A 24,078-nucleotide genomic window follows, 5' to 3' on the forward strand; every position below is an offset into this window, starting at 1 on the left:
CATTTTATTGTGCATGCCAATTTAGTAGTAAATGGTTACCCAGATAACACAGAGACACGGTCTAAGTTTCACACGTGGTACTAATCACAATGTTCAGACCAAGGCCGAAGCTGGGCATCTCAACGTGGTGCATAGTCACCGTATGTTTCTTCCCTTTCACTGGTAACTATATCTGGAGAGGCTCTATCCTCAAGATTAACGAGGCTGCATGTACACTGTTACATTTTAACATTTCATAAACATATTTTGTTTGTGGGGATATAAGAAAACGATGACAGATATACATGGATTAGTTAAAACACAAATCGTATCATCCCATTATATCTGGTCGTTGATGCGAATATTTCAACGTACAGGCACGTGGAAGTACACGAATTGTATAGTTTGGCAGTGTCTCGGCGTGTTTAAATGATCAAGTTGAAACTTGAGTGAATATTAAGTCAAAAAGAGGCTGATAAAATCTCTGTTGACCCACTTGCTAAACGACTTCTTTATTTCTTGTACCTTACATCTGAGTTCAACGTATAAACGATCAAAAACTGCCCTTTCAAATGTAGCATATATCTCTCGACCGGGAGATCCAGTAATATACAACCTACATGTAAGTAGGCAGGCTTCCCTTCGCTAAAATGACACACAGCGTCGAGACTTAACAGTATGTTATCGCTTTATACGTAGCAGGAACTCTCTTAAAAAGCTGTAACTGGGGATTTTTTTATTAATCTGAGGTCTTGTTGGGTCTCCTTTTATGATGCAAAAGCATCTGCTTATCAAGGTAGCGAACTAAGACATAACTCAATTTCAAAGTGTGCCATTAAAATACATGCTTGAGGCCGATTACGTGATTAACGAACTTGAATGCACCTTAACCATTTAACCGTCAGTTTTTTATTTAGACTGCGGTCCTCTTGCAGACATAGATTTAACAGATTTTAGTAGTGTTACCTGCGACATATATGGCAGACAGAAATTCAGTGGTTTAGTGACGTCATAGATATATAATTAATATATGATTTGTTTAACTGTCATATATGTTACAAGTTACCGCGTAATGGGTTAAGATAACTCGATTCGTGTCATGCATTTCAAAGCAGTAGTGCTCTGACCCATTAAAATAATTCTTTCCATTGTCTTAAATTTGATACAGATTGTGTATTTGCGTCATTTAATATTTTATCTTTTAGTTACAACCGACCATGCTTGTTCAATTATAACCTTTTATAACACAATCTCCTATATAACCGTTGTCAATCTACTTACTATACAGCTGCAGCCGCCTCTTCACAATGGGAAAAGTCTATTTTCCCTCCAATGGAAGTCATTTAGATTTAATCTCAAGGTTTTTGACAAACACAACATTATGACATCAAATCACTCATAATTGTCTCATTTACGAATATCATGCTGGGATATTTATTGTCGTATATTGGGGCGTAATTGCAGGGGACACATTAATATCGACACACATGCATCATAGTTATGTTAATATCATATATCAACCGTCTGGTCAATATCACGTGTACATTTCGTGTTATTTATGAGTATTCAAAAGTATCCCAGTGTCGATGATTAAAGCAACATTACAAGCTGTCTGAAACTAACAGTTACATTTCCCTGTTTAATCTGACCTAATAAAATAAATGTTTCAGCTTTTATAACAAATATGTGTATTTTTAACAAAGATATGATAGTATTGTGTGAAGCTACATGGAACTGTCCTAGTCACCGTATTCATAAAATAATTACACATGATTCATATTTAGTCAGGTGTATGCGCTGAAATGTATTAACGGACCTAAATTGTATCCATCACGGTGAATCTTGCTGTGTGTGTATAAACAGACCATTACATTGTGTGAATTAGATTAAAAATGCATCTTACTTCGTGCGTTGTTCGACGCATCCACCAATATGTCTCTGTAATTGACCGGAGTGGTTTGGTCAAAATCCTTATGCCAAGGCTCTCCCCCGTGTATGTATTTCCATGCTAAAAAGATGGCCTCCATGGTGAAGAAACAGTTAGATTTCCCAATGTTTGGGTCGGTCTTAAAGCTGTGATAAAGCAGACCGACATGCTTCCAGCCAAACGTCGTGCAGAGATCAAGGAAGAATTCCCCAGCTTTGGCATATGACCCCATCATGCGAGTCAGCAATTTATATTTGGACTTGTTTTGGAAGGCGCTGACCAACGCACCTGCGGATATTACTGGGATACCCCACTTGAAGGAGAACCTGGCGATCGGAGCCACTGAGTAATCACAGCTCGGGCCAAAGAAAACATGGGCACTCTTTTCCACGTACATGTCTATCGCTGCTAAAGGCCCATACGTCTCCGAACAGTGTGAATCCTTGAACACAATAGATATGTTATGGGTCTTTAAAACGTTTGCATCATTTTGAATAGTTTCTACGGCGTACTCTATGGCCGGTCTTGTCTTTGGGATCATCCATGGTAACCTCCCAGTGAACGGGAGGATGACACCGATTTTAACTTCCATACACAAGACCGATGACGTGAACAAAAGAGACATACATACATGATATATTATCCCGTTGGATCGCTCATGCAAAACATGCCTCGGAGACATTGCGATGATATCAGACTTGTTCACAACAAAATGTGATAAATCCGCTTGGGTGAGTTACAGGCGTGATTTGAAGGACGACGGCATTGTAAATTATACCTGCGAACACTAAGAGAAAGTTGACTTGACACAGTTAGACAATTTCCTTTCTCGAATGCACAGATCCTTGACGTAAATCATCTATGTATGCTGGCGTTACATCCATACAAACGGGATCCATCGTCAGTGAAATGACTTGTGCTATTTCCAAGCTGATGATATGTATCAATAGTACTAGCAGACGACAAGGGAAACTCGCGCGCTGTTAACCCCACGTGCAGCGCTCGTTGACCAATCAACGCAACGATAACAACAGCTCCTCGGAAAATGATCGACAAGGAAAGCCAATGGAAAGTCTACAGTTCGACCTTAGAAGCAGGAGCCGTTTAGAGCAGGAGGGCGAGATTGTACGACTACAGCGACCGCACAGCATGAATTCATATTGAGGCTAAATGTCTGTGTACACACAGAAAGAGAGGGCAGTCAATTTAGGATAACGTGTAATAAACCTACCGTTATTCGTCAGTCTTAATTTCAGTTTCAAAGACCGTGCATCTGTAAGGCAATATGCCAGCATCTTTAACTTGAGCGTGCGTTAAATCAGGAAGTCTTTGACATAAATAACAGTCTCTTTATACGCCTACTCCGGACATTTTTTAAACGCTAAATCTGTAATTAAATTGCAAACTTCTAAAGCGTAAATGTCGAACAGGCAACAGGTAGATGTTTGTGTTGAATGCATTAAACCTTTCGTTTCATACAGTAAGCGTGAATATCTTATTCATATCGCTAATCACATCTCAGGCAAAAGAACTGAGCGTACACGTGTTGTACATACAATTCCAATTAAATAGGGATTACAGTTACCACGACAATAGACGTACACGTATACATGTTCTAAATAAAGCAAACAAATTTCTGTGTCAAAATCCTCAGCCACGAGATCAATAATACCACGAGCCAGGTGTCAAATCATTCTGTAGTTGGAGTTTGGGCAAATTTTCAGTGTCAAATAAATCGATCCACTTGTGATTGATTTGTAGGTAAAGATAGGATATACTGACCTCCAACGTACACATGAGGGTGTTCGAACTAAATATACTCACTGCAAAAAAAATCCATATATACAAGCTTGTATATCCTTTGGAAAGATGATATTTCCAAAGGATATACAAGATTGGAAAGATGATATATACAAAATATACAAGTTTGTATATATGACATATACAAAATATACAAATTTGTATATATGGTGTATCCAAATTTGTTTTGTTTGTATATATTGGTAAAGGGAGATAATTATTATGTATTTGTGTATAATTATGATATATGTGCAAATTGAAGTGTTTTAAGTTGAGCACTGTGTTTCTTTGTATATGTTGGTAAAGGAGGATAATTGCTATGTATTGCTCTATAAATGTTTTGTATGTGCAAAATAGTATCAGCAAGTTACAAAAAACTGATTTAGTGGCGGGTAACATTACTGGAAGGTTTAATTAGTACTCCACACTGTTAGTGGGAGTACATACTGTCCTTGCAATGATATTGACGGGTGGGCGGTTGAGGCGTCTGGTACTTTTCCTGGCGCGGTGCTTGGTATGTGAGTAGACTTTATGGTCAAATGCACAGAGGGGATTAGCTGTCGGGGGCGATTGCTTTGGCGGTAACTTCTGTATTGAAAGTGTTTGAGCTTGGATTTGTTTTACGGGGAGGCCGCGATGTGTTTTGTAACATGCTCTCGTGCACATATGCCAACAGAGTGGATTGCACAGAGGATGAAAACTATTTTATCACTACTTAAAAGTGTTGAATTTGGTTTGTTCTGGGCTGTCGGTTCCATTGTAGATATACATTGTTATAATGTGAAATCTCGGCGGAAACGCGGAAAATCGCGTTTTGTAAAACGGTAGTCCTTGGGGAAAATTGTATTATGAGCAACCGGATGCGTAAATAACGTGTGTAATATATTCCCGTATTATATTTTATAATACTTGTTCTTTAAATATTGTTATCAATGCGAGAACGAAGATTACCTTGAAAAAACACAACAGCATGCATATGTTCTAGCAAAAGGAAACTTGATATATATTCATTTGGCTTAATTTCTACTTTGGAAAACTTAGTTGGCGCTCTCAAAGCTTGACGCTGTATAATTTGGCACGCGCATGGTTGGGTGCAAACCATATGTACATCAATAATAATAGTAAAAATAATAATAATAATAATAATAATACATCATGATGGCAGTTTCAATGTAAAGATTAAGTATTTTTAAAGATATGGAAAATAAATCTTGATAACTGCTTTAATCTTTGATCTTTGGGAAAATAATAATGGAATTGGTTGAGTGACTAACGTATTCTACTTTAAAAGTGACAGGAACGTGATTTACATAATTAAAATATAGAATAATATACAAATTATAAGAGAGGGTTTGTGATTTATTTTGGGATGAAGTCAGTATTTAACTTGCGCTTTCCGACATTATGCGTATTTCGCACACGGTTAAGAAAAAAAATGCAATTCATTTATTTATAAAAAGTACGAATGCATCAATCCTACATCACAGGACCATGTACATAATTTGTTGAATGTTATTTCGTGAATACACAAATTGCATAACTCATTCCCTGAGGACAAACCCAAATTGCCCGTCCCTTTGTGACAGGTGTTAATTAGAGAATGTATTGCCACCATATTATGTCCCGGCACTTTTATGACATGTAATGAACCTAGTCAATCCCTGGATCTGTAACAACAACATGGGTCTAATAAAATCAAAGTAACATAAATGTTACGTCATTCGAATTAAAAAAGAGACTGAAAAAATGTAACATGAATATAATTGCCCTTTTGAGGGTAATATAATTTTGGGAAAATATACGTTTTCTTGTATTTATGGACGACTTCACACAAGCTGAAAAATTAAACATATGTTTATATAGCTATATTTACATACATGGCATTAAAATGTAATAATAATATTGATCATGTTTGTTAATTTGTACATTTCGTTGTTATTGGTATCCTGAGTATGTTGTAATAATGCATGTGTTCTGATCTTATTTGACGTAGATTACATGAACTAGTAGAGTGACTTTCTTTCATCAGCGTGGAAGGATTACCCACACATATACCCTTAATCCTTTGTCAAACAGAAAGAAGTCATATAGATATCATATCTAACTGGTACTAAAAGTTCACTATCAATCTCCTCTGATAACAAACTTAAATTTAATATCCCCAAGCTACAATACCAAGCATGCTCATGGAGTAATTATGAGAAACCCGAATGATATCCTGTCTACGTGGTCACACCCGGTGATTGTTAAGACATTCAGACAATATGGCAGTCTGTATTCATTTCTTATATCCCAAAAGTCCCCACCAAGCTTCCTTTTATTAACATTGGGATGAGGGGAGATATACATATTGTATTAAATAATACATCAATACATCAAAACAGAACAAAAAAGATAGGTCAACAGTGCGGTTGATGGAAAGGGGTTTCCTAAGAAAAGTTATTTAACTCTTTAATACTTAATACGTGTCTCAAAGTATGTATTAAGTCTTACTACTAGTTATTATATATGTGCAAATCCACCCGAACGTCGGATGTACATGGCCGATTTCAAAATAGCTAAATTAGGCACTGTTCAAATTGTTTCCAATAAACCACTGATTAGAAACTCACTTAACCTTTAGAATAGAATCGTTTCTAAATATATTGTAGTTTGGGCATGTGTAAAAATTAATGCAGTGTACCATTGTGACAGCCACAAGAGCATGCATGATGTGTTATCTAAGATGTGTTTTTTAAGCCGATGGAAGTTTAAAGTGACAAAATCTGGTATCATGGCTTAACTGAATATAACATTGTCTAAGTTTAATAATCCTCTTTTTCCGGTGACTATTCCAATTATTAATGGTATCAGGTAGGAATGACTTGCATTCAGTTCTACAACGTATAGCCTGTGAATTGGTTAGATTTCTTTATATGTAATCCCTAACAGCAAAGATGTTTTCCATCTTGTAAAAAGGTGTAATGGCTACAATGGTCTCACTCTACATTTTCACGTGGCTTGTACCTCTTATTGGCCCACAAATAGTCCGTAATCAGTGAGTGGGCGAGGTAAAAATTAACGTCTCATCGGCATTATTTCAGCGTCCGTAATGAATTAATGTGTAGACATTCTAGGATTAATTCTTTTTCTTTGGTACAATTATCCAAAACATGGGAGCAAAATATTGGCAATATATATATGCTTGTTCATGACTTATGTAAAAGGGGTTATTTATCTGAGTGATTGAGTATGGTTCACGGCGGTGGACACCAGAAAGGTATTTAAGACAATTAATCATAGGGCTTACCTCGTTAACTCGCCAATATCATAATCTGACTGAAATATTAATACCAAAGTCCTTTCATTTTAAGATTAGGTTTTGCACTTGGGCACACTTTGACGTGATATTGAACAGTTTTCTTTTTCCCTGGATTAAGTTTTACTTGCATTCATTCATTTGGTAATTTTCTCCAAATTGGCATTAATATTTTATGCAGTAGTATTTGGAACTGTCCATTTTGGGAATAGGGTTGACCCCACCGCAAGCACAGTAAACAGAAATTCCAAGGTGAATAATATGTACTATAGTTTGTTGGCTCGACATGCAAGACTCCATAATTTTAGCTATATATTCATAGTAATATTAAATTAATTTTTTTAATAAAGAATTCATTGATGTATTTGACATGAGACGTAGCGACACTCATGTATTTTATAATAATGTACAATTTCAATGCCTTAAATCTGTTGCATTAAACAAATTCTTTGATTTGATGTTGTCATATTGTGACTCAATTTGTGTCTAGTCTTCCAAATGTTCTATTGCGAATACATATAGTGTCAGCGCTCATGATCGCCATATCTATGAATGGATGAAAATATCATCATTAATAAACTTACCTGAGCTCAATATGTGTTCTGAAGACAAATCGCTGTAAAGCATCTTGCACGGCTTTGTTCACGTTCACCCTCAAATGTACGAAAGGAAAATCTGCAACTGTGCGTGTTCAATGTTCGTTTCCATTTTTGTGACAGACGGTCGTTATTTTCATTAAGATTCCACAAATTCATAAATCACAACTGATGTAGCTGCCTTGGTTAACTGGAGTCAGGATATAACTAATTACAAACTCTGTTCTAATTATGCTAATCGAGGAAGTGCATTATACTGGATGACAAACTTAGTAATCCTTTCACACTAATCCTTGTTTACAATGAACGCATGTCAAATGACTAAATAAACATCCTTTTTATTTTCTTAAGTAGAAGTATCACAATGGGCGGTGAACACAACTGTTTGTAGAATGATAGTTTCAGAAAGGAATACAAATACAAATATACAGAAAGGGGTTTAAAATGGTTTCTTTCTTTGCATCCACGCATTGTTGTTGTGGATGCGGTTATTTGCTGTCGGAATTGTTTTTGCAATTCAATTAGTTAATTACATGTCACATGACAACTGCATGTCACGGGGGCCTGGACATAAATCACGTGGTGCACTATTAGGCCTATAATAACCCCCAACCTTGATTCTGCATCAATTCAAAAACTCCTGAATCCTCATCGACTCCTGAACACTTAGATTTTGACGTTGTCATCTTGATCATCAGAACCATCAAAGGCGGCAAAATACAGTAAGCAACTTTTCTCCCACTTTTCAATTCAGATGTAGACAAGTACAACACGTTTAGTAATGATTTAAAAAATTGTACGAGTTTCTTAGTGTCAATAATTAGTAGAACAGACGTAAAACAGACATACGAATGGACACGTTATAGACAACAATCCTATATATTTTAGTAACAATGATTAGTTGGAGTGACCAGTATATATTTGCAAAAAATAGATTTATAAAAGTTCAGCTTATTAAGTACAATGCACCCATCAAATAGAGCTGCATGTGTCAGGGACCCAATCTAGATAGCGCCAACATCTAGAACCGCTGCGCCGGAAGTAGGTAACGTTTCTAGCTCTTACGTCGAGTAAAATCAGAAATGATTCGCGTGATACATATATGATGTACATATATGTGAACAGCCTCTCGTTATTAATGCCCTTTAATTGTAGTCATCTTACTATTTGATCGTTTGTGCCACACAAAGCTATAAGTTCCGTAATAAAAATACGGAAAAATGAACAGATTAATCCCCATGGACATATATTCAAAAATGGTAGCATAACGAATGAAGTAATGTTTTAATTTCCGTTCCCATAATACTGTTTAGATGAAACACCGTTAGCAACTTGAATGGGAATAAACAGTGGTAGCTGTCACTAGCCAAAGGATACTAGACTATACAAGAACAGTTTTAGCATCTCACACCGTCCCGACAGGCGCCAACCTCTCAAATATTGCACAACATATATTGATGGCGTAGTATGATATTAATATTACATTGTTTCTTGAATACTGTGCGAAGAATATTTTATACGATGGCAAGATTCAAAACAAGTATCATTATCTTCTTTGCGAGGAATTTAGAAGTTGGAGTATTGAGAGGATAAGATCTGTGGATGAACAACATCACTTGCTTGATAATGGTGTTACAACATACACCTAAGCGTCGCTCCTAACTGTAATAAAGACGTTGTTCATCAATATATCTTATCTCTACTCAGTTTTCATTATCGCTAAAATTAGACAAAACTGTAAAAATGGTTTAACATGTGTGGTAGCACAGCTAGTCCCTGTAAAATTTTCATTTAAAAAAAAATAAATAAAAAATCACAGCGCACAGGGAAATTGAGCGAGGCTCATTTCGAACGGTATTCCCATGTTATGTTATGTTTTTCTGAAAATGTACATGAAGCGGATTGGTCAAGAAGTTTATATGAAGACCACTCCGGAATACAATGATTCAAAAATGCATACATGATATTGTAAATATATCTAGATTTTTAGACAGGATAATGCATAGATAATATTCCAACAGTCAGATTAACCAGATTAAACAGATTCATCTTCGCTGGGCAAACACTGGTCTATGTAGAATCATATCGTTATCTGGGACTACGGGTTGACGAGCATCTAGATATGTGAAACTGTGAAAGAGTTGTACAATTCTGCCAGCCATGCTTTGTCTTATTCTGTTGGGTGTATGTCTTATGATGTTTTTTATGAAACTGTATGAAAGTCTTGTTGAGCCAGTAATGATCTATGGCTCTGGTATATGAGGATAAAACATTAATCTAATCCACAATAGAGCCGGTAAATTATTTCTTGGTGTTAGTAACGGTACCTCCAGTATGGCCACTAATGGAGACATGGGTCTCTCCTCCCCGTTTGTTACATTACATGCTAATGTTTTTAGACTACCCCAAGATTTAATAACAGTACTTGTAACGCTTTGATGAAGAAAATGGTTACTATGTTAAAGTTCATGGAGTACTAAAGTTGTTAAAATTGCCTGTAATCTTAATATTTATGATGTTATGAATATTATGACTGCTCCAATGTCCCGAAAGAAGAAAATTGCCCATATTAAAAATGTTCTCGTAAACAAAGATGAACTGAGCTGGAGAACAGAGCTTTGGAACGATAAACATAACGTTAAGGGCAATACATTAAGAACTTTCATGATCGTAACGTTGTTGCTCCTTATGTTTTAAATACAGGGACCACCGTCGCATTTTAGCTAGTTTTAGATCTGGATCGAAACAGGACGATTTACAACCCCCCAAACCTTTTAGAAAATAGAATTTGCCCGCACTGTTTTAAAATTGTTCATTAAAGTTTGTCGAAAATGAATTTCACTTTATTAAATGTTATGTCCTTTATGATCTTAGAAGTATTTTACTTAGATAATGGTCATCTCTTTTGAAACACGTGACGCATTCATAAAATAACTTCCTCTGTAAGGTTCACACCCAATTGTCAGACATCCCATTTGGCAGGTGACCGAATCATCAGGCAGACCAGTCAAGTGTGACCAGTGTATTCGCCTGGTCTAAACTACTAATTACTGTGCTGCTCTCGACTGTGGGCAGAGTAAGCTATTCACCACTCGTTAAGTGATACAGATTAACCAGATTCATCTTCGCTGGGCAAACACTGGTCTATGTAGAATCATATCGTTATCTGGGACTACGGGTTGACGAGCATCTAGATATGTGAAACTGTGAAAGAGTTGTACAATTCTGCCAGCCATGCTTTGTCTTATTCTGTTGGGTGTATGTCTTATGATGTTTTTTATGAAACTGTATGAAAGTCTTGTTGAGCCAGTAATGATCTATGGCTCTGGTATATGAGGATAAAACATTAATCTAATCCACAATAGAGCCGGTAAATTATTTCTTGGTGTTAGTAACGGTACCTCCAGTATGGCCACTAATGGAGACATGGGTCTCTCCTCCCCGTTTGTTACATTACATGCTAATGTTTTTAGACTACCCCAAGATTTAATAACAGTACTTGTAACGCTTTGATGAAGAAAATGGTTACTATGTAAAAGTTCATGGAGTACTAAAGTTGTTAAAATTGCCTGTAATCTTAATATTTATGATGTTATGAATATTATGACTGCTCCAATGTCCCGAAAGAAGAAAATTGCCCATATTAAAAACGTTCTCGTAAACAAAGATGAACTGAGCTGGAGAACAGAGCTTTGGAACGATAAACATAACGTTAAGGGCAATACATTAAGAACTTTCATGATCGTAACGTTGTTGCTCCTTATGTTTTAAATACAGGGACCACCGTCGCATTTTAGCTAGTTTTAGATCTGGATCGAAACAGGACGATTTACAACCCCCCAAACCTTTTAGAAAATAGAATTTGCCCGCACTGTTTTAAAATTGTTCATTAAAGTTTGTCGAAAATGAATTTCACTTTATTAAATGTTATGTCCTTTATGATCTTAGAAGTATTTTACTTAGATAATGGTCATCTCTTTTGAAACACTTGACGCATTCATAAAATAACTTCCTCTGTAAGGTTCACACCCAATTGTCAGACATCCCATTTGGCAGGTGACCGAATCATCAGGCAGACCAGTCAAGTGTGACCAGTGTATTCGCCTGGTCTAAACTACTAATTACTGTGCTGCTCTCGACTGTGGGCAGAGTAAGCTATTCACCACTCGTTAAGTGATACAGATTAACCAGATTCCTCTACGCTGGGCAAACACTGGTCTATGTAGAATCATATCGTTATCTGGGACTACGGGTTGACGAGCATCTAGATATGTGAAACTGTGAAAGAGTTGTACAATTCTGCCAGCCATGCTTTGTCTTATTCTGTTGGGTGTATGTCTTATGATGTTTTTTATGAAACTGTATGAAAGTCTTGTTGAGCCAGTAATGATCTATGGCTCTGGTATATGAGGATAAAACGTTAATCTAATCCACAATAGAGCCGGTAAATTATTTCTTGGTGTTAGTAACGGTACCTCCATGTATAGCCACTAATGGAGACATGGGTCTCTCCTCCCCGTTTGTTACATTACATGCTAATGTTTTTAGACTACCCCAAGATTTAATAACAGTACTTGTAACGCTTTGATGAAGAAAATGGTTACTATGTAAAAGTTCATGGAGTACTAAAGTTGTTAAAATTGCCTGTAATCTTAATATTTATGATGTTATGAATATTATGACTGCTCCAATGTCCCGAAAGAAGAAAATTGCCCATATTAAAAACGTTCTCGTAAACAAAGATGAACTGAGCTGGAGAACAGAGCTTTGGAACGATAAACATCAATGTTTAAAACTACTTTCAACTACTTGTTGCTGGCGTACGCATTTTATATTGATCAAACTGTTATTAAGATCTGTAAAACATAACGAAATACAAATTATTTCATAACTAATAGTATTAAAGCATTATTGTCACATGCAATAATTATACTGTTCGGTATCATTAGTAAACTTTGCAACCACATATTATGTGAAACATTCTATAAGAGGTGAGGAAATTGAATGAAGCAGTGGTAAAATCTAACCATATATACAAAATTGTATATTTTGGAAATACCAACTATACAAAATTGTATATTTTGGAAATATCAAATATACAAAATTGTATATTTTGTATATATGGGTATTTTTTCTTGTGACTGATACATTGTGATTGAGGATTAACATGCTGGGTCAAAGCCTGGATTTTTCGAACACCAGTTGACAAACAAAATCGATAGATAATACGAACCAAGACTGCATAAGTGGTTTGGGTTAACATTCCACGGCGGCAAATACTTTTTGACCTATGTTCTTTGTTGTTTATCACCTGTGTAAAATATTTTCGCCTGTGGAGTATGTTGTTACCAAAAATAGATTATATTTAACTACATTTATGGATGCATGAAATAAAATATACCTTAACACATTTAAGGTATTAGGGACAAAATGTGTGCTGTAAGGGTTTTTTAAAACATCATTAAAAATCACTTAATGTTGGAACTCGTGGTTAGGCATCTAAGGTTTCCGTATTGATCTGAGTTATCATGTCAAAAACTGAGATATAATAAAAAGAATCTGTGTAAAATAGAGTGAGTGAGTATGGTTTTACGCCGCTTTAAGCAATATTCCAGCAATATCACGGTAGGGGACACCAGAAATGGGCTTCACACATTGTACCCGTGTCGGGAATCGAACCCGGGTCTTCGGCGTGACGAGCGAACGCTTTAACCACTAGGCTACCCGACCTCCCCTGTAAAATAGAGAACTGAGACAATTCAGAGTTTTTGTCATTTTATTACACAAATATGTAATATTTCATTTATAACCTTGTGGCCAGCACAACATGGCGATATGATTATTTCATTATTTCATTAAGGTGGAGTTTTGTGTTCCGTTCAGTCGTAATTGTAACCAGAAACAATCGCAATTATAACGGATGGCAGTAGAGACACCTCAATAATATGTGGTGAGGTGAGGTGAAATTGGGTTTAACGTCGCGTCCAAAATTATTGCACTTATATAGCGACGTGCATGCACGTGTGTGTGGCTGCTTGTACTAGTCCGGACTGATGCCGATTTATAGTGCTAGCTCACTGAGATACCATGCCGCAGTTTAACATGAATACCCCACTCAGACACAGTATACTGACTCCGAACCGACCAGTCCTTGTTTTAGCCCCTGAATGTCGAGCGCCAGACAGGGTAACAACAAGTACCATCTTTTAACGTCTTTTGGTATGACGCGGCCGGGGATCGAACCCCGGACCTTCCGCTCTCCGGGCGGACGCTTTACCACAAGACCACGGAGGCGGCCCAATAATATGTGATCTAAGCGTATTCTTGGTACGTAGTAAATACGCAGTTGCCAAAATATTCTTGTGTATGAGGATTACTGGCCTGTAACCATTACCTGTAGAGGATAACACTTAATAAATGTTGCACAAGTAGCATAGGCGCTCATGGATATTAAGGAGGCATGAGTGGCCCAGTCGTCTCAGGCGCCGCTATTAGCTCTTCAGTTTGATTACTTGAGGCGTGGGTTTCGAATGCTTGATTTTATTTTATTAATTTATTTGGTAGCATCAAGGCAAGCTCGTGGGTTTCACCAAACTAGTACACGTCCAAGATCTGCATCACTTCGGGATTTCCTACAATCCGATATGATCCAAGGGAGAAGCTATGCAAAGCGGCGTTAAACCAAACTTTACTCACGCATGCATGTATGTGAATTATGACCGAGATGGCCTACATTTCCGATGAACGACACAATAAACGAGATAAACGATACGATAGCTTGGTTACTGATGCGTTTACTAACGTTCTCAAATTAACAGAAACATTATGTTTCTTAATAGCTGCAAGAGATCAAAGGCGCATGAAATCATTCTTGTCACTGGTATCCGATGCAATTCCCTAGTTTGACTTATATATCTGTGATAAGAATGATATCCGATGCAATTCCCTATTTTGACTTTTTACCACATGTGTTTTATCCGTGAACACTTGACTTGCCTTTGCATGTGTTTGTGTCGGATACCACTGGTAGGCACCTGGTTTCATCACTTTTTGTATAGTGATTCATGAACACAAGCTCATGATATACAGTCGACTCTGCTTTTTGCAGAGATTTTTTATCAATATTGAAATGGTTTTGTCGCTTTTATCATCATATATTCTGATTACAACGAAAATACCACCAAGTATCATCAGGAATTAGAGGTCAGTGACGATCTGCGATAAACCGATATACATCAACCAAGATATGTCCATTAACAGTCATCCCTCTGGACAAACAGACAGAGGTCGACCAACATGATAAAAATAAGAATACCTACCACATCACAAATATCACCTATCGGTCTTTGTAACAGCATAACGCCCCCCATATTGGCAAATCTATGAATCATACCCACATTGCCAAAGGGACAATACCATTATTTGAGATTAATATGAAGAGTTATTTCTACATTCTAACAGATGGCTTATTTGAAGACGACCGAAGATGATATTGTATGTTCATTGGATATGATATTCGATGATGGTAATGTTGTAATCTAATTATCTCAGCCTTTATTGCTGAAATGCAAGTATAGCGTATGCAAAGGGACTGCGGTCTTTATTGGATGGCGCCGAAAGACATGTATGAGGCAGTTATGAAATAAAGATACAAATATAAAGGTTTGGAGGGTTGCATAGATAGCACGATATTTTGCAAAGTGTGTGAACGTGTGTTATTCTATCACTTTGCTATACATGATAGGATGCATGACTAGCATGTTGATAATGTGTCTGCAGTAGAGAAGTGATCGCTGACTGCATGAACAGAACGTCCATCATATCCGTGGTTCGATATTACACAAATACAAGCAGCTCGGATGCTGACATTCTTGAAATATGGTTTGGCTTAAGTCCTGGTACATATTACTTTCTTGAAATGAAAGAATATGGACTCGAAACCGCTGCCAACGGTGAGGACACGGAACACACCGTTGTCAATCAGTCCAATTCATTTTTGGTGATTATGTGACACGCACGCACACACACACACACACATACACACATACACACATACACACACTCAAAAAACAACAACAACAACAACACAACAACATACACACACACACACACACACATACATACACACTCACACATACACAAACACACACACACATACACACACATACATACACAAACACACACAAACACATACACAAACACACATACACACACACGCATACACAAACACACACATACACACAGATACACACACACAAACACACACAAACACATACACATACATACACAAACACATACACAAACGCATACACAAACACACACATACACACACAAACACACACACACATACACAAACACACAAACACACACAAACACACACACAAACACACACATACACAAACACAAACACACACACACAAACACACACATACACACACATACACAAACACACAAACACATACACAAACACACATACACAAACACACACACATACACAAACACACACATACACAAACACAGACACATACACAAACACACACACAAACACACACACACAAATACACATACACAAACACACACACACAAACACACACACATACACACACACAAACACAAACACAAACACACACACACACACACCAAACATTCAGACTAATTTACCATAGTGACAAAGAAACGATTCTACCTGTCTACAGCAATCTGATATATACATGTTCAGTATATTTGTAAATAGCTCTACCTGTAAATGAACCTAACCTATTCCGATATATTTTAAATGAACAATGTAACAGCCGTAATGGGCGGCTGCATTTACAAACACAATGGGAAAATTATTCCCGGGACACTGAGATGAACCATAATCAAAGACTAGTATATTTATCTAAAAGTATTACTACGATTCTTTCTCTGCTCTAGGCCATGACCAAACACAACTACACGATGAGCAAATAGCATAAGAATGGTTAATAATCTTGCAGCTGACGTTTTATGATAACAATATGACCACAAACAATGAAAAATGAGGGAATTTGCAAGAATGTTTGCACAGTAGTGGACAATTGATGAGCAGTAAAACCATTCGTGAAAGCAAAGTTGGTCAATCTCTTCTCGAATGGCTAGCCTTTAGAAACAGTAGTACGATACCATCCTAATCTACATGATATCGTGTCATGTCGATTACTTAGGGCAAGCATTGACGTAAACAGTAATGGTACGTCAGCTGGATTTAACCTTCTATCGTCTAGGATTAAAAGGATTCTGTGGCTACTGTCAGGGCGATGGTGTGGGGGCCACAAGTCCTTATTTCATGAAACAAAGAATCCGCAACCATTTGCAAAAGAGCCAAACTGTTGCAGCGATTAATGAAATCTGTTTCATACATTGCTATTAACACGTAAAACGGGCGTTGCAGTTTGTATAAAAATTACGGACTTTTATCTGAGGAAGTGTGTAATAAACAGATAGGGTCGTATGAGAGAATTATTTGTGATCATCATACTCAGAAGTCTGTTTCGCAGATTCTTCGCACCTAGTAACCCATTTCTTCAAAGAAACTGTGCAAATTAATCAGACAGATTTCACATTTGATATACTTTGCCATGTTTACATTTGTAAGTGTATCGGGATAACATTTAGACATAGCATGAACTCAGGTATAAATGTGCAGTGTTATACTTGAGATGGTGCTACTTGGTGCATCCTGCACATACAGAAACACCTTCTCTGACATTATAGCGTGGGAGTCCGGTAAAAAATCACAGCATGGCAACATAATATGGGAGTACAAAGGTAACGTAGATCGAAGATGTTTACCACTTTGGTGAAACAAGATCAAAGGTACGGCACTTACATACCATGGATCATAACAGTGGCAAATTTGGGATTCGAACTCAGGATCCTCGGATCCTGACACAGAAATGAGCAAAACAAGTGGCAAAACTCTTCTCATTTAATTTCTTAGTCATATCAACTGGGTCCCCCTTTACATTTGAGATGGCGAGTGAGTCGTGGTTGCAGCTTGTTTCAACAGTATTTAAGTTACACCACATCGTATCAACTTGTGGTGAAGAAGCATTAGACATGTACCAAGCTGGTGAAGAAGCACTGGACATTTAGCACGCAGGTGAAGAACCATTGGACATTTACCAAGCTGGTGAAGAAGCATTGGACAGTTACCAAGCTGGCGAAGGAGGATTGGACATTTACCAAGCTGGTAAAGAAGCATTGGACAGTTACCACACTGGTGTAGAAGCATTTGACATTTAGCACGCTGGTGAAGAAGCATTGGACATTTACCAAGCTGATGAAGAAGCATTGGACATTAACCAAGCTGATGAAGAAGCATTGGACATTTACCAAGCTGGTGAAGAAGCATTTGACAGTTACCGCGCTGATTAAGAAGCATTGGACATTAAGCACGCTGGTAAAGAAGCATTGGACATTTAGCACGCTGGTGAAACCCAAGGCAATGATGTTGTCCAACAAGGGTCATACAAGAAAGGAATCTGAACCACGATCGGCGGTACCTATATAGTATGTAATATGAAGACAACAGATTTCAGATACATTATGATGGTATGACATGTCATGACCCAGACAGTTGAAACAAAAAAATACCGATAGAGAATGCACAGTGGACTCTTACCATCTTGGTCATTAAAGGTACACACGCTGAATCAAAGCTAAGGTCAAATTGTCCGTGCTTTGAAAGATGCTATTTGGCTTCTCATTCTGAACACTCGGACTCAGATGGATGTATCAAAGCTCGGGAGAATTAGAGACGGCGATCCAAGTGACTACGCTATGTATACTTGCCACCAGCATGGCGACTCAATCCTTTGTGACAAAGCCCTTGTATGTACACCTTTGGCATATGTCAATGTCAAATATCACATTTCATACTTCACTCTTTTTTATTAATGTTCTTACGATACAGTAAAACCTGGAGAAGGGTATTTGAAGATTATACTGTTTCAGATCCATACTTCAGGACTGTTTTCAGGACATTTTGCCAAAATGAAAGCAAATGCCATATGAAGTTTACTGAGAAAACAATATGTGAAATGCTGGACTGCCTCTTTGATAACATGTATGTAAACGTTTGGGATAAGAAAAATACCCAATTTCATTAGTCCGCTGATTTACTCACCTGAACTAGAAATATAGGAGACCAGTGGGACTAGCTCATCTGCTTCATATTTAGATATATGCATAAAGATTCAGAGTGACAAAACGACTCCACACGACTGTTTGACAACTTTCCCTTTATGTCGATCAATATTCTGAGGTACAATCGAGCATGCACTTTCTACCAAGATTTCAAAGAGCGTTGTACGACACTTGCTCATAAATTGCTTAATCAAGGTTTCAAAATTCAAGGCCTCAGTAAAGCTTTGAAGACGATTTATAGAGGACAAGTGGGGGACATTTCCAAATTGACACATCAATGACCAAAATGATGTCCGATACAATTCTCTATTTTGACCTGTACCATACATTTCCATTTTTTGGTGAACAATAGACCTGCCATTGCATGTGTTTGTGAGACAGGTAGGGTAGGATACCCTCATCGTTCCGCGCACACCTGGTATTATTCGATTGAGATAAATATATTCTGATGTTGTCGAAATCGTACAATGGACTCTGCTTTCAGCAGAGATGTCTTATGAATATGGAAAGGGTTTTGTCGCTTATATTTTCATATCCATGCTGAAGGACAGTTTTCAAAGATCAAAGCACAAGTGTACACCAAAATTTGACAAATACGTTTACACTTCCTTATTCGTTCGATGTGACGTTCAGTATATTTATCTAGCAACTGTACCAATGTCACTCTGTCTCGAATACTGTTACAGATTCTAAAATGCCATTTTAAGCATATGGATAATTTTAGGACTCTTTTTGTATGAAATAAACTGTTTTTTAACAAACATAATATATATATATATATATATATATATATATATATATATATATATATATATATATATTCCTTTTTTTTTTTTCTTTTTTTTAGGGAGGGGAGGGGGGGGGGGGGGGGGGGATGTAAGGAAATACGAAACAACTTAATCAACTGTTTAAATCAAGCAATAAGAAGTATGTGACAAACACCAGCGTGGTTACTTTACCATCGTTTCGAAATACCGTGTACGAGACGGAAAACGTAAAGGTTATTGGAACGAAATCAATACACTGACGTTAGGTGCATTTACACTTAAAGCCTGTACATCAACATGTGGAGTATTAGTGAAATCTACACGTCACAACTATAACATGTATATCAGTGCCTGTATGGAGAATTCTAAGGACATACTAGACTAATATAATACCAAAGTGCAACTAAAATAAACCCTACATGTCATTTATCCTTATGAATGATAATTCGTCACTGGTCCATAAGTAATACTCCATGTACCGATCTAACCTCGCCTTTGATATACCTATCCGCCAAATTAGGTGTCTGAAAAACTTTCATTATTTAATCCAATACGGATGAATGTGTAAGCCCTTTCAATTCAAACCAATCGCATGTAAAACAATTATTTTCTTCCGCGTCGAGGAGCTGTGATACTCGCAAGTGCAACACACAATTGAACATTGGTGACGTATAAATTTTCCTCCCCAAGTGGTCTGTAGAGCGACTCGCCAATAACTATCACATAAAGTGTTGTAGATTGCAGGCAGCTGTGTGGTGTTGAACAAGGTGTCAAGCGTTTGGCCGTTGTATATTACAACCGAATTCATGTATGTAACAATCAATAATCTTTATGATCTCTGTGTAAACAATTGCAGCCTGTACAAATGCATTGTATTTACTCGACAAAACCCCGTGAATCATGAATGTATCATATCATTCATAAATGTAGGTCGAGGACTTGTAGTACCAGTTCACCAGACGCTTTTTTTTCGAAGTATGTTACTGGCAAACTATTGAATACGTATGCAGGTATACTGACTCAAGAGACCTCATGAAAGGTAGAAGGATTATTATTAACCAGAGCCTTCTTAGGCCTTGGGTTTTATCATTCATGACAGTCGACGTATTTAGTTAGTGGGGAATTTATTAATTATAGTAGAGTGCCCAATCATGTATAATTCCATTGCAGTCAAAACGAATATTAAGGAAATACAGAAACCATATGCCAGAATGGCGTCGTCAACAACAGCGTTTAAGAGCTCCAACATCTTTATCGGGAAAGTCGAGATCACCTTGGGCGTATAAAGAAGGCTTCTTATTTGGTTCTGTATCCAAATACCATCTCACAGTTGGTATTTAAACACGAACGGGAAACCGAAAGGCGGACAGATGGATATTCTTAATATGCAGTGTTAAAAATATACACTCTGAAGGACATATTTGGTCCCTCAGCAACCACCAAGAAATGCATCCATAAAGCCATGGTCATTATTTTGTAACACTGTTTGATGAGAAAAGAAAGAGCCATCCAACTTGTAATCGATTCTGCAAATGCTCACGCGCGCGGGATTTAAGAGTTTAGTTTTTTTTATCAAAAGTCAACATATTGAACAACATATTGAACACTCACTGTCGTGAGTTGGTTCGCAGTTACATGATCGAGTTAGTTAGGAATATAAGCAATTTGTAACATATGTGACATGACAGATGACAGAATATATTGATCCTTGTGCTGTGTGTGGAAATCCACCCTTTCCACCCTTCACGAACTAGACTGGAAGTTCGTGGTTCGATCATGTCGTCACTAGTGGCTATTGCGAGTTATGTCCTTTCTATGTCCTCAGACAGACCAATCAGATTCCGACTCTCATATTACTTGTATTTGTTTCAAACAAAATGGCGGCCCCCAATCCTTATGATCTGATCGATAATCAAGATCTGTATTGTAATAGAACGGGTCTTACATCACTTGGGCATCTTGATTAAAACATGAAAAAGAACATATTTGTCGACGCCCAGTTGACGGTACACATCCTCTGCAAATCCTGCAATCGACCGAAATCTGCACGGCAGTCGCCACGTTGGGTATGAACCGGATGTCGATTTCGCCGTGCACTTTCATTAGACAATGCACAGACTCGTTAGTCCAGCAAAAAACAATTCCAACCTAGTTCATCAGGTGTGGGGTGTGGGGGAGGGGGGTGGGGTGGGGGTGGGGGGTGGGGGGGGGGGGGGGGGGTGGGGGGGGGGGGGGGTGTTACTGGGGCTTTATAGCCAGTTAACTCCCTGCCTAGAGATGATTGTGTGTGGATCACATTCGATTGTTGCAGTGATTGATATTCTGAGCAACGAGCCACGCCGCTTTGGTACGATGACAGGTTATCAACCAAGTCACCGCGTTAACCATCCGATCGATTAAGTCGCCTCTTTCGACAAGCATAGTTTACTGGGAACTTATTATGACCTGAAATAGCCACGTGGCGAATTGCATAAGACTGTCCTATTCTGCATAAAATAACTTTTGGTACTAAATCTACAATAAAAGCAGACTGTGTTTGTCAAATGAGAAAAACTGAACCGGTGTTGTTACATATTCAGTTGGAACAGTAAATTATAACCCAAAACGACAATGGAAGTTGTTGACTCAACAACACATTCCAGAAGGAAACAGCTTTTCGGTGCGTGCTGTAAATTGTCAGGCTCACGTCGACAGCTTTCTTTATCTTGTTGATACCCATCGGCTTCTTCAGCTTTTTAACACATGGGCTATCCAATTAAAACCTTCATTATGCCTGGATACGCTTGCTATGTTTCCTCATGGTGTCACTTTTTTCTGGTATTTACCTGCATCGTGTTTCGAAGCATATCCAAAATATGCATATAATAGCAGCTCTTCTTAAAATAAACAGAACTAAATTTAGACGTGATTACTTGCAGTTTTGAACTTCATGTATTACGTGTATCCCAATCTACTTTGAAGTGTTTGTATACAAACGTTGACGTTTGAAGTTTTCTTCACGAGGAATTACTTGATAAGATAACAGGTCATTCGAAGATATGGGTTTGATCACTTGATTACTTGGCTATCCCATCCGCAACACATAGCTTTTTCAATGTATCAACCACTTTTCCATATGTTTTTCTTTTCAATTTGGATGAAATGAAATGGGTAGTCCAGCTGTTAATGCCATCGCTCGTCAAAACGAAACTCCGGGTTCAAGTCCCAGCATAAGTGAACCCAGCTCCGGGTTTCTCCCACCATGATGTTTGAATATCACAAGAGGTACAATTAACCCAAACTCACACATTACAGAAAAAATAATATTTCCAAAGAATTTATTGATTGGAATACCAATGTGATCAACAATAACACACTCGATTTACGTTAATTGTCAAGAAAACATCAGGTCTTATCAATGATAAAATCCGATATTATATATTCACACCACAGTCTGTCATCTGAAACCACATTTAATCAACCGCTTTTTAATTATTCATTTCTCTTAAACACCCTCAATTTGTATCAGATTCCATCAATACCCACAATAGGTGCTTGCGATCAGGAAGACCTACATGACAATTCCAAACTAATATCCGTTTCATGGCCCTCCAAATGATCAGGAGGCTTACCTTAGGGCCCATTACCAAATACCGAGGCTAACAGTCGACAAATAGTTACATGTTAAAATAGCACACTTGATAAATTCAACGATAACTGTGGCCCGTAAGTTTACAGCCAACACGCATTTGCTTAGGGCAAGGACTTATTAAATTTTGGAACCATCATGAAAGAATGAGAAATATGAACGACACGCGTAGGATCTGTTATCTCTGTATAAATATCATCAGGCACTTGGAGAGTTGGACCTGGAGGATTAATCACATCCCTGTCATCCAGTAACAATATTAATGTTATCTGTATGGAATTATTAATGTCCGTGGGCAGTATTTGTACATTAGAGACTCTGTTATGTAAATATACAGTTGGACCAAACTACGAGAGCAGATTTGGTTGCTACCATGTTGTGACCATCTTGAGTTAATAGAGCATATGTTGCTGAATACTTTTTCATCTTAATGCTTTGGAGTGATGTTTATATTTCTTTTCAACATTCTATACGCATTTTAGAAATATGTCTGCCAACCAAAATAAAAATCAACTTGAATGTGTCAGTTATGGCATTTCAGCTTGATAGCGGTGTTAATGTCAACTCACTCTCTCATTTACCCAACCGCTCGGCCACTCGACCGCAAGCCCGTCCGCTCAATCACTGACTGACTGACTCGCCCACTCACTCACCCATTGTATTTGTAGAAAAGGGTCACAACCTGCGATGTCACAAAACCTTTCTAAGCACAGAAACCTGTACCTGTATTGTATTCGGTCAACCCCGACTGCCTGTTGTCGTTATAAACCCAAGACTAAGTAAACATATTCTTAGACAAAACATCTTATTTACACAAATAGTTCATACGAATGTCAGCCAACAAGGTGTCAACAAGGGAGCCCGATTTAACAATAAATATATTGATATCTGCTTTGTCTGCTGTGCTTGGGTAT

The 24,078-nt window shown here is 37.6% G+C and overlaps 1 protein-coding gene across 6 annotated transcripts in view; it reads right to left on the reverse strand.

Moving 5' to 3' along the window:
• LOC124135588 (atrial natriuretic peptide receptor 1-like) overlaps positions 1–24,078 on the reverse strand; it is a 654,598-nt gene that overhangs the window by 106,357 nt on the left and 524,163 nt on the right. Inside the window, exon 1 of one of the 6 annotated variants that reach the window (XM_046500966.2) lies at positions 1,883–2,874. The exons of the other annotated variants lie outside the window; for them this stretch is intronic. Within the exon in view, the coding sequence (XP_046356922.2) occupies positions 1,883–2,588 (706 nt within the window). The 5' untranslated portion in view covers positions 2,589–2,874. Of the gene's footprint in view, positions 1–1,882; positions 2,875–24,078 lie in introns of those variants that run through there. 6 annotated transcript variants of the gene reach the window in all.

This window comes from Haliotis rufescens, unplaced genomic scaffold, assembly GCF_023055435.1.
Source record: "Haliotis rufescens isolate VD_foot unplaced genomic scaffold, xgHalRufe1.0.p SCAF_70, whole genome shotgun sequence".
In the NCBI taxonomy this organism is placed as follows: domain Eukaryota; kingdom Metazoa; phylum Mollusca; class Gastropoda; order Lepetellida; family Haliotidae; genus Haliotis; species Haliotis rufescens.